General features: G+C 43.9%; 1 protein-coding gene across 3 annotated transcripts in view; it reads right to left on the minus strand.

Moving 5' to 3' along the window:
- Nucleotides 1–12,424, minus strand: part of HSF2BP (heat shock transcription factor 2 binding protein) — a 148,363-nt gene that overhangs the window by 42,092 nt on the left and 93,847 nt on the right. For 2 of the 3 annotated variants that reach the window (XM_003277355.3, XM_030806354.1), the window contains exon 9: nucleotides 10,060–10,835. In XM_003277355.3, the coding sequence (XP_003277403.1) occupies nucleotides 10,627–10,835 (209 nt within the window). In that variant the 3' untranslated portion in view covers nucleotides 10,060–10,626. Of the gene's footprint in view, nucleotides 1–10,059; nucleotides 10,836–12,424 lie in introns of those variants that run through there. The other variant, XM_030806353.1, reaches the window with a different exon arrangement.

Below are 12,424 nucleotides of genomic sequence, written 5' to 3' on the forward strand. Positions count from 1 at the left end.
ACAAGCTGTACTCCATCCACCTTGGATACATGATCTCAGAACCTCCTGGGGTTGTGTCACGGGCCACTGGTCACTCATATTTGGCTCAGAATAAATCTATTCAAATACTTTAGAGAGTTTGACTCTTTTTGTCGACACTGGGAACTGCATCAGGCCTCCCATTTTATTCCTAAATAAGGTAGCTACAAAGATAAAAAAAAAAAAAAAAGCTACATACCTCCTTCACAATTTGACTCAAGATCTATACCCTAAAACAGTTCTGTTGATTTTCACCCTGGCAATGTAAATTGGTAAGTTATCTTCACAGGTATGGGACAAAGGACAGAACTCAAAGTCATCCCTCTGCTGGTCACCTGAGACAAATGCATATCTGATGGCTTCCTCTGCCCTATTGTTTATGTATAAAAATGCAGATTTGGCCGGGCACAGTGGTTCACGCCTGTAATCCCGGCACTTTGGGGGACTGAGGTGGGTGGATCACCTGAGGTCAGGAGTTCAAGACTAGCTTGGCTAACATGGTGAAACCCTGTGTCTACTAAAAAATTTTAAAAATTAGCCAGGCGTGGTGGCACGTGCCTGTAATCCCAGCTACTCGGGAGGCTGAGGCAGGAGAATCACTTGAACCCAGGAGGCAGAAGTTGCAGTGAGCCGAGATTGCGCCACTGCACTCCAGCCTGGGCGACAAGAGTATGAAACTCCATCTCAAAAAAAAAAAAAAAAAAAAAGTGCAGATTCACTGAGCCAGACTTAGGCATAAGTGACTATTCCTCTACCTGCCTCTCACATGTAAATTGTATATTCAGTGAAAGGCTTATCAAAGACCCAAAAGAATGCAACCTTTTGTCTCTTGTTTAGCTATGACCTGGAATGCCCTCCCACTCCTCCCAGCTTCCAGTCGTCCCATCTTTCTGGACTGAACCAATGTACTTCTTACACATATTGACTGATGACTCATATCTCTCTAAAATGTATAAAAGCAAGCTGTGGCCTGACCATCTTGGACACATGTCGTCAGGACCTCCTGAGGCTGTGTCACGGGTTCATCCTTAACCTTGGCAAAATTAACTTTCTAAATTGATTGAGGCAAGTCTCAGATACTTTTGGGTTCACAACCTGATGAGAGAACAGAAAGGCCCCAGTCTGCTGATTGCCACCCTCAACATAGCACACCCACATACCCCCAAATACAGCACACACACCCCAACATGGCACACACTGAGGCTGCTGCTCCAAGCAGCACAACAGCTCATGGGACATTCAGGTGCTGCCTCCCCATCCCTGGGCTCAGGGCCAAACCTAAACTACCTTTAAGGAACAAGAATCTAAGCCAACACATGCACCCCCAGCCCCTTTACAACAAGTTTCACAGAACCTTAGGTACAGAGAGGTAAGAAATTTCATCCAAATGTGAGAAAACAGCCTTCTACTCTCATAATTGAAGGAAGTGTGCTCAAATGCCAAAGTGTAGTACTAAGTTTCTGGAAAACTTACTTCCCTGGCTGAGGGTGGTGGAGGGAAGGACACTGATTCATCAAGAAGAGGAAAATGTTCCAAGTACAATGTATAAAGGAGCAAGCATGCGATATATTTTTTAAGAATTTCCATTAAAATGGTTCTTTCAAAAAAAAAAAAAGCTCTGATGCCTAACGGGTGAGCTTCAGCTCCCAGCAAAAATGCACACTTTGTGAACTGTATGCTCACTCCACTCTGTCCTTAAGTAATCTTAATGTCGTCTAAGTTTCAGATGCCCCTTTATTTCTCTTCTATCAGTATTTGGATTAAAAAAAACAAAAAGAAAAGAACAAAGCAGAAGCACCCGCTATTGCAAGGTATGCTCTTACCCGCCCCTCTCCCTGCCCATTCTGGCTTGGCATGACAGCTCTGGGCTGTGACCACCTGCCTGCCCAGAGCAGGGGACATCTCGAAGGGAGAGGTCCTGTTAACTCTAAGCCTAGCAATGTCCTGTGCTGGCTTTCTGGCCTAGAGCAGGCAGGAGAATTTGTCCTGCTCCTGCCCTGGTTTGTTTCAGCTTTGTGGAATCTAAAAGATAAAGACTGAAAGAGAGGACTACTCAATGATTCTAAGCAAGGTAAGATAGGTTGTAGTGATCCCTGAGCATGCAGCTCATGGAGACGGGAATGATAATTTTATAAACTGCTGCAGATACTAAACAGAACCTTTTAAAAATCAAGGCTTTTGATATTGATAATTAATCTCTGTCTCTCCCTATTCTTTTCTGAGACGAAGTCTTGCTCTGTTGCCCAGGCTGAAGTTCAGTGGTACGATCTCGGCTTACTGCAACCTCTGCCTCCACAGTGCAAGCGATTCTCCTGCCTCTGCCTCCTGAGTAGCTGGGACAACAGGCATGTGCCACCATGCCTACCTAATTTTTTTATTTTTAGTAGAGACGGGGTTTCCCCTTGTTGGCCAGGCTGGTCTTGGACTCCTGGCCTCAAGTGATCCACCCACATCAGCTTCCCAAAGTGCTGGGATGACGGGTGTGAGCCACCATGCCCGGCCAACTCTCCCTCTTCTTTCTAAATGTTATTGTGTGATCAGGCAGCCACAGGAGCCTGTCACTTATCAGCACATCTTGTCTCAATACCAGCCTAGTGGGGAGCAGGGGTTACTGCCCCCCACCACACCAACTACTCCCCATTCTGTTCCCTCCCTCTTCACCCCATGGGCCTGCTGGTGGCAGCAGAGTGGCACATTGGCCAGAGAAGCTGCAGACCCTCTGCCAGGGGGTGAAGCAGCTCATCGCCAGAACTGCAAATGCCCAGACGCAGGAGAGACACTGGCCTGAAGGCAAAGGACTCTAGATGAGGTTACGGGCCCAGGGAAAGGGAGGTGACACCAAGAGGCACGGATTCTAACCGCAACTCTGTCACTAGAGTCCAGTGTTCTCACCTGCAGAGTGTGGCTGGTGATGCCAACCTCACGGGGTGGTCGTGAGGACTGACTGAGCTGAAGGAAATCAGGCAGAGGTTCTGAACTGCCACCAGGAAGCCAATGCTTTGTTTTCAGCTATGGGACTACCATTAATGTGGGACGCCTTACAGTGTCATAGACATCATTAAATGCTTTCAATGCTCAAGTGCCTGGTTACGTGCCTGGTACTACACTAGGCCACACGAATTCCACAAGCCCAGGGCAAACGGCTCCTTACCAAAAAGTAAATGATGCTGGGGGGAATCCCACAAACTCCCAGAAACTGCAGATGAAACATCAGATAAGCATGTCCATACATTTTTGTATACAGAAGGCTTCTCAGATTCTCAGAGTGGCCCATGACCCTATAAGAACCACAGTCCTAGGGCTTATGATCCAAAACGAGAGTAGGTACGAGCCATGGCCACAGGAAAGGCTGCTGGTGCCAGCGACTGAGCATGAAGGCACAGGATGGCAGAGGAGATGCTTTCCTCCCCAGTGGGCAGATGGCAGGCCCCACTCCAGCAGGGACCTATCACCTTCACGTCAGCCCATGCTATGCAGGACCAAGTGTGTGTGTGGCAGCTGGGCACAGTGTCCAGTGAGAACATGACACTTGGGCCTCAGATCTGGGTGTGGCTGGAGTCTGTGGGGAGAGTGAAAGCTTTACCTTGGGGAGGCATGTGTGGAAACAAACTCACTTCAGCAGTCTCGAGGACTTTTGCCATTTGAGGTGCTGGGGGTGGGGAGGGCAGCAATGACTAGAGGCTGACAGTGTGGTCATCTGACAATCTTAAGAGCAGATTCCACATTTTTTTTTTTTTTTTTACATTTTTAAGTGTGAATCAGAGGCTGCTCCTGCCCCAGGCCCCACAGCCATCGCACAGAGCAAGGCCAGAGGTCTCCCAGCCAGCACCTGAGCACTCTCTACTGCCCTTCAAAGATACACCATGCCTGCACTTACAGGGCCTTTGAACTTCTTCCTAAAGCCTGCACTGCTCTCAGACATCGAAACAGTAATATTTTGCATAACACCATTTACTCTGAAAATTTGGGCTGCAAGTATGCCTTCAAGTAAAAAATATAATAGACTATGTGAGTGGGAGTCATTTTTCCAGCTAACAGACATTTTGTGCTGAGTATGATCCAAGAGCATTAAATGTACATTTATGGCGGGAAAAGCAGCAACTTAGGAAGCTCCATTGGAACAATATAAAATCCTATAATAAAGGCTATTCACAGCCAGGTGCAGCAGCTCATGCCCGTAATCCCAGCACTTTGGGGAGCTGAGGCAGGTGGATCACTTGAGTCCAGGAGTTAGAGACCAGCCTGGACAACACAGTGAAACTCCATCTCCCCCCAAAAATACAGAAAATTAGCCAGGTGTTGTGGCACACACCTAGAGTCCCAGCTGCTCTGGAGGCTGAGGCAGGAGATCACTTGATCCCAGGAGGCAGAGGCTGCATTGAGCCGAGATCACACCACTGCACTCCAGCCTTGGTGACAGAATGAGATCCTATCTCAAAAGAAAAAAAAAAAAAAAAAAAAAAGCCTATTCATGAAACCAAATAATTTTAAACTATGGTGAGCATATGAGCATAGTATTCTTAACTGTTTGAGTTTTGAAAATCACATTTGTAATAACATTTTCAAATAATAAAATTCAGCAAGTAGTGGTGGGAAAACTGAAATATCCACCTGTAAAAGAATGATGCCGGACCCTTAGCTTAATGGTATGTAAAAATTGATGCAAAATGGATCAAAGATCTAAACTGAAGAGATAAAACTATAAAACGAAGAAGAAAACACAGGAGAAAATCCTTGTGACCAAACATTTGATAATGATTTCTTGGATATGACACCGAAAGCATAGGCAATAAAAGAAAAAAATCAATAAACTAGACTTAACCAAAATGAACTCTTGCACATCAAAGGACACTATTAATAGAGTGCAGAAGCCCAGAGAGTAGGAGTTAATACCTGAAAATCCTACATCTGATAAGGCGTTTGCTCCTGTAACTCAACAACAGAAAGCAAACAATCCAACTCAAAAATGGGCAAAGGCCTTGAATAGACTTCTCTCCAAAGAAGAGATACAAACGGCCAATAAGCACAAGGAAAGATGCTCAACATTATTCGTCATTAGGGAAATGCAAATGAAAACCTCAATAAGATGCATTTCACACCCATTATCAATGGCTATTATCAATAAAACAGAAAATAACAAATGTTGATAAACATGTGGAGAAACTGGAGCCCTTGGGCACTGCTGCTGGTGGGGATGTAAAGTGGTGCGGCTGCTGTGGAAAGCAGTTGGCAGTTCCTCAGAGAGCTACACAAAGAATTACCATGTGATTCAGCAATTTCACTCTTAAGTACACACCCCAAAAAATTGAAAGCAGAAATTCAAACAGATACCTGCACCCCAATGTTCACAGCAATACTATTCACAACAGCCAAAAGGTGAAAACAAGCCAAGTGTCCCTCAACAGATGGATGAATGAATGAAATGTGCTGCGTCCACACACTGGATGATACAGCCAGAAGAGGGAATGAGTTCTGACACTCGCTACAACACAGATGAACCTTGAGGTCACGATGCTAAGTGAAATACGCCAGACCCAAAAGAACAAAGATCATATGACTCTACTTCTATGAGGTGCATGGAGTAGTCAAATGCATGGAGACAAAGAAGAGCAGATATTAGGGGCCAGGGGAGAAAGGTTTAAGGAATGTATTGTTATATAACAGGTACAGAGTTTCTGTTTGGAATGAAGAAAAGTTTCAGAAATAGATAACGGTAATGATTATAAAACACTATGACATATTTAATGCCACTGATTCTTCACTTTAAAATGGTTAAAACATAAATTTTATATTAGGTATATTTAACAATTTTTAAAACTTTTATAATTACAAATTAAAAAGGACAGTAACAACAGTTTTCATTTTGTAGCGTGCACTAATTAGCACAAAGACTCCGATTTCTTAGTCTACATCTGGAGATAAATTTAAATGTGTGCATTCTCAGAGCAGAGGGGCAGCCATTGCTCTTAAAGATGAGAGTTTGTGAAGGCAGAGGTGTACCAGTTATCTCTTGCCCTTCTTACCTGAGCCTGGACTCAAAAAGCATCCAAAGACCTTTCAATGCCCTATAGGATGCCACATCCTACACTTTATCAGGGTCTATACTCAGGATCCTACACTGGTTGGAGAAGTTCTGAGGCATTCTCAGCATCTATGCCATGGAAGAAAACAGAGCAAACTTCAGGACTTCTCAGAAAATTAGTCAGTCTGCAAAAGTTTTTATCAACCTTTTCCATTTATATTAACATGTGGCAAAATAGCTAATGGCAGGTCCAGCCGAATCAATGGAATGGGCAGGCACATTTACAAGCTTTATTCAAAACCTCTGTAAACCAAAAATAAAATTTTAAGCCCCTCAACCATCTGAATGGACCCCTCCTCTCAGCCAAGGGCCTTCCGAAGCTTGCCTGAAAAACTAGTTCAGGCCGTGATGGGAAGTGAAGGTCACACATGCCTCATTATGTCATGACGGGAAGTGGAGGTCAGACATGCCTCATTATGCCCTCCTCCCTTTGGAATTCAGGTACAACTGACCCGTATAAACATTAAAACAGAGATCTTGAGACTTTTTGTTGCAATAAGACACCAAATTCTAGCTTGACTCTAGTATAGCATCACATGACAGATACCAGGCCATGAAAGAAATCAAAATATTTTACCCAAAAATATATTTCTTTGACATATTTTGAAATGGCCCTGCAAAGCTGTCTCTTGTGGGGAAAAATCTACATTCCGTAGAGAATCCTTTTCCTCTTCTCTGATCCAGGAGAGAATTAACTAAGAGTCTGATACCTTTTTAAGTCTGGTAAGAAACATTTCCAATCTATTCTCTCTGAAGCCTGCTACCTGAAGGCTTCATCTGCATAATAAAAAGCTTGGTCCCCACAATAGATACTCCCTCCTAGGGATTCCAGGTCTTCTGATAATAACTTAACTCTTTTAACCAATTGCCGATTAGAAAATCTTTGAATCTGCCTATGACCTAGAACACGCCCCCCGCCCCCTCCAATTGTCCCGCCTTTCCAGACAAAACAAATATATCTTACATCTTACATCTATTGATTGATGTCTTATGTCTCTCTACAATGCATAAAACCAAACTGTGGCCCATCCACCTTGGGCACATGTTCCCAGAACTTCCTGGGGCTGTGTCACAGGCCATTGGTCACTCACATTTGGCTCAGAATAAGTCTCTTCAAATATTTTACAGAGTTTGGCTCTTTTCGTCAACACTTCCTTGACCCCGGCCTGGCTTCCAGCCTTGGTCTAATTTTCTTCAGGCTCCAGACCTGTGATCCTATGCTTGGTACTTTAATTAACTTTAAAACCCTCTGGAATGAGTGAATGGCACAGGCGATATAACTGTACGGAACTAGAAGAACTCTGTGGCATGAGGCTTATCCCAAGCTATGCCATGAGGAGGCATGGGTCTCCAAAGCCACCCATGAAGTCTCCATATTGCTCTCAGTCAGAACAAGGGTTTGCTCTTTTCGGACTGAAGAGAAAGCAGCTCTGATGGCTAATGAGCTGCCATACAGCAAGAGGAATGCTCGGAGCCATCTGGGGGAACGGGTGAGGAAGGAGGGAGTCAAGTCTGACATCTGGCCTGCCAGGTTTCACACCTTTACATACAAACTGATGGTGCCAAGGAGAAAAATAGTTCCTTAACTTAATAAATGTAAGAGGAATTCTGTTAAAATTACATTTCAAGGCTGGGCACGGTGGCTCATGCCTGTAATCCCAGCACTTTGGGAGACCGAGGCGGGCGGATCACTTGAGATCCGGAATTTAGACCAGCCTGGACAACATGGTGAAAACATGTCTCTACTGAAAGTATAAAAATTAGCCAGGCATGGTGGCGCATGCCTGTAATCCCAGCTACTCAGGAGGCTGAGGCAGGAGAATCGCTTGAACCCAGGAGGCAGAGGCTGCAGTGAGCCAAGATGGAGCCACTGCACTCCCGCTTGGGCGACAAAGCAAGACTCTTGTGTCAAAAAAATAAAAATATAGGCCGGGTGCCATGGCTCATGCCTTGGCTCCCAGCACTTTGGGAGGCCAAGGCGGGTGGATCACCTGAGGTCAGGAGTTCAAGACCAGCTTGGCCAACATGGCCAAACCCCATCTCTACTAAAAGTAACAAAAATTAACTAGGCGTGGTGGCGGGTGCCTGTAATCCCAGCGACTCAGGAGGCTAAGGCAGGAGAATCGCTTGAACCCAGGAGGTGGAGGTTGCAGTGAGCCAAGATCACACCATTGCACTTCCAGCCTGGGCAACAAAAGCAAAACTCCGTCTAAAACAAACATACAACATTTCAAAATATATGCACTATTTTACTTTGTCTGATTTTAAAATTCACGAGATCTGCAAAGTACATGCTTTTATGAATACCTTTTAAAAAACTGAGTAGGTTTTCTTTAGATAACTAGTTGTAGAAAAATTAAAGAACCTATGTTTTCCTGTTGACCTTCATATGAAGAGCAGGAGGCAGGTCACTCCTTAAAACTGGCCTTATGTACTTTTCCTAGGATATACATTCAAAATATGGAGTTGTCATATGTTTCTTCCTAAAAGAGTTTTCGTAAGAACTCTTGCTATTCTTAGCACCTCAAAATCAGGAGAAAAGAAATGATCCTTCTTAATCACATCCATCCACTAATTAGCTAAACTACACAACATCCAAGAGTCTGGCCAACACTCACTCCTCTCTATACACTGTTGACCCCATCTCTGGCAGAAAGAGGTCCTGTAGTTCTAGAGGCAGCATCCCCCATTACCTTATTAAATAAATAGCAATCAAAAAGAAGATAGCACCATGATATTAAGTATAGAAACACAACATTCTTAATTTTATTCACCAATAATCAGGACCTACAGAACCACACAGCACAGATGGATCGATTTCTGCCTCCATGAATTTTAAATTGCCTTTTGCAACATTCCTCTGGCTCGGATGAGCTAGTGTTCCACAATATGCTGGCTCGTGAAATCCAAGCAACTGTGCCTTCCTCTACACTTCTTCACTCAGCCTCAGCCTTAAATTGCACACTGCCTATAAAAATCTACTTAAAAGAAAAATGAAGTTGCTCTAAAATGCCATATGCAACAAAACAGCTTATTCTTGTAGACGCGGCTGCCACTGGTGGGGTGCACCTGCATTTGTTTTGCTCTTACAGCATGCTCAGGGCCCAGCAGCCCTCCAGCATCACACTGAAGGAAGCAGCCCAGGAAAAGGAGGGAATGTGTTCATGTGACGTGACTTCAAGGATTGATTTAAATGGTGATATGGTTAGGCTTTGTGTCCCCACCCATGTCGCATCCTAAATTATAATCCCCATAATTCCCATGTGTCAAGGGAGAGACCAGGTGAAGGTGACTGGATTATGGGGGCGGTTTCCCCCATGCTGTTCTTGTGATAGTGAGTTCTCAAGAGAGCTGACGGTTTTAGAAACATTTGGTAGGTTCTCCTGCATTCATTCTCCTTCCTGCCACCTTGAGAAGAAGGTGCCTGGCTTCCCCTTCAACCATGATTATAAGTTTCCTGAGACCTCCCCAGCCACAGTGAACTGTGAGTCAATTAAACCTCTTTCCTCTATAAATTACCAAGTCTCAGGCATTTCTTTACAGCAGACTTTAAAGCAGACTAATACAAATGGCAACTCTCACCAATCATGGTGTCTGTGAGAAATGAAGTGTATTCTCCCTTGTTCTCTGCCAGTGGCCTAGAAAACAAGCTGGACAGCAACCAGTAGGTAGATAAGACAGACACGGCAGGGCCCTGGCATACAGGTACACCCATGCACAAAAAGGGAACTGGAACTATCATTTCATTTATGGAATCTCAACTAACTGCATGTGTTCTAATCTATTATACAAGTTGTTTTTACAGCATTTGTTATAAGAAAAATAGGACTTCTAACTTTATAGCCAAAGGGCCCAGAACAGTTTAAGGAGAGTTTTTTTTTCCACCAACCAAGAGTAGCATGGTAATATGCAAAGATCAACTTCCTGTATCAAGTTTAGATTTTAGACAGCAAGGGTTATAATACAACTCTTCTGACTTTCTTTATTCAAAAATAAAAGAGGCACAAAAAATATAGAACTAAAATGTCCAATGTCATCCGAAATAGCAGGTTCACCAAAAGGTTGTAAAAGTAAACTTGCATTTTGGGGGGATTAATTACAATTACTAGAGAGAGAATGAATTGCTTTTCAAAGAAATGTATCTCAGGAAAATGCTGACCAATGGGGTAGATGGTTATTTAATTTCCCTGTTTCATAGGTGAACCTACAGGTCATGGTCTGCTGAGCAGCAAGAAGCTGCCCTAAGCAAGCCCTCTTCCAGCCAGCACAGACATGGACCACTTTTCCGGAAGGACAGGTCCTTTCATGGCCTCTCCTTTGGCAAGCTTAACCAACCACCTACAAGTACTCTCATTTCCAAGACAAGTTATGTGGGATACATATCAATTCATGTCCATCTCTAGTCAATCACATTTTGCCAATTCTAACACATGGCACATGGTGATGGTTTTGGAGTATCAAATGAGGGACCTGGGGAGGAGAAGGGACACTGGCATTTTCACCAAAACCCTGGTTGCCGAGCACACCTACACATTATGCTCCAGAGTGCGGAGATCTTCCAGGAGCTCCTGGGCTGCAGTTTGCAGGCGGGGGTTGCGGCTCTTGGACATTGCCAGGATGCGTTGCAGGGGCAGGGAGCTCCGGAACTCAGAGGCCGACTTGGAGAAGACTTCAGGTTCCAGAACCACAGACTGGACAAGCCTCAGTACATGAAGGCACACCTCTGCATCTGGATCTAGGGGAAAGAGGTAATGCTTCTGGTTAGAATAAAATTTTCTTTTTTCTTTTTGTTTTATTTTTTGAGACAGAGTCCCACTCTGTCACCCAGGCTGGAGTGCGGTGGCGTGATCTCTGCTCACTGCAACCTCCGCCTCCCAGGCTCAAGAGACTCTCCTGCCTCAGCTTTCCTCTATAACTGAGGCAGGAGTTTCCCAAGTAACTGAGATAACAGGTGTGTGCCACCATGCCTCGCTAATTTTTTGTATTTTTAGTAGAGATGGAGTTTCATCATATTGGTCAGGCTGGTCTCAAACTCCTGACCTCAAGTGATCCACCCACCTCGGCCTCCCACAGTGCTGGGATTACAGGCATGAGCCACCACGCCTGGCCTAGAATAAAATGTTCTACTGCAATCTACCCCTCAAGGGGTTCCTGGCCTTTCTGAATAACAGGTTTGACAGTTTAGAAAACTACAGGCTAATCTAGAAACACAGTCACTGCTTGATATAAAAGCTTAGCTCATAAAAGCAGCATCAAAAAACTCAATAGTCTAATAACCATCATCTTCAAATATTACAGTCATACAATTTTAAAGTGCTAAACTAGAAAGATGGGGGCTTTCTCTGTTTGCTAGTGAAGACTAAACTCTGATTTTTTTATCTTGCCCAAATTCCTATCTAAGGGGTCTGGGGAGTCATGTCCTACAAATCATAAATTCTCATCAGATGGGTTTTATTTAACCCTATATATCGTGACTTTCCAATCTGACTCTGGCATAACATTATGAGACAAGAAAGAAAATAAAAATATTTTACCCCAAAATATGTTTCTTTGCCATATTTTGAAATGGCCCTGCAAAGCTGTTCTTTGGGGGGGGAAATCTGCATTTGTAAAGAATCTTTACTAACATAGCTAGATCTTTTTCTTCGAGACCCTCCCAATCCTAAAGAGATTAACTAAGATCTGAATAGGAAACATTTGTCATCTATTGTCTCTAAGGCAGCCACCACAAGACTTCAAAAGAACTTTGACGTCCACAATCTTTACCTTAACCTGAACATTCCCTTTCTATCAATCCCAGGTCTTTATCAATCAGAAAATGTTTAAATTCACCTATAGCCTGGAAGCTCCACGCCCCCCGGCTTTGAGTTGTCCCAGTTTTCTGGACCAAACCAATGTATTTCTTAAATGTTTTTGATTGATGTCTCACACCTCTCTGAAATGGATAAAGCCAAGCCACACCCAACCACATTGGGCACATGTTCTCAGGACCTCACTCATATTTGGCTCAGAACAAATCTCTTCAAATATTTTGTAGAGTTTGACTCTTTGTCGACGCTAGCATTCTGTCCACTTATAAGATTGTTTTAAAAAGTATTACTTCTTTTTCACTCCAATTGCAGCAAATCCCTCAGGGACCACATACAGATACAGCACTTATCAGGGCCACTAAGTTTACACAATGTCACTGGGTATATACAATTCACATTGTTTATTTTCCATGAGAATGGCCCCAGGAGTCATAGAATCTGGTAGCCTTGCATACATTGTAGCAACCACTAAAAAACAGCTAGACAAACCCACTGGAAGCTTCAATCCATCACC

Source organism: Nomascus leucogenys, chromosome 25 (assembly GCF_006542625.1).
Source record: "Nomascus leucogenys isolate Asia chromosome 25, Asia_NLE_v1, whole genome shotgun sequence".
In the NCBI taxonomy this organism is placed as follows: domain Eukaryota; kingdom Metazoa; phylum Chordata; class Mammalia; order Primates; family Hylobatidae; genus Nomascus; species Nomascus leucogenys.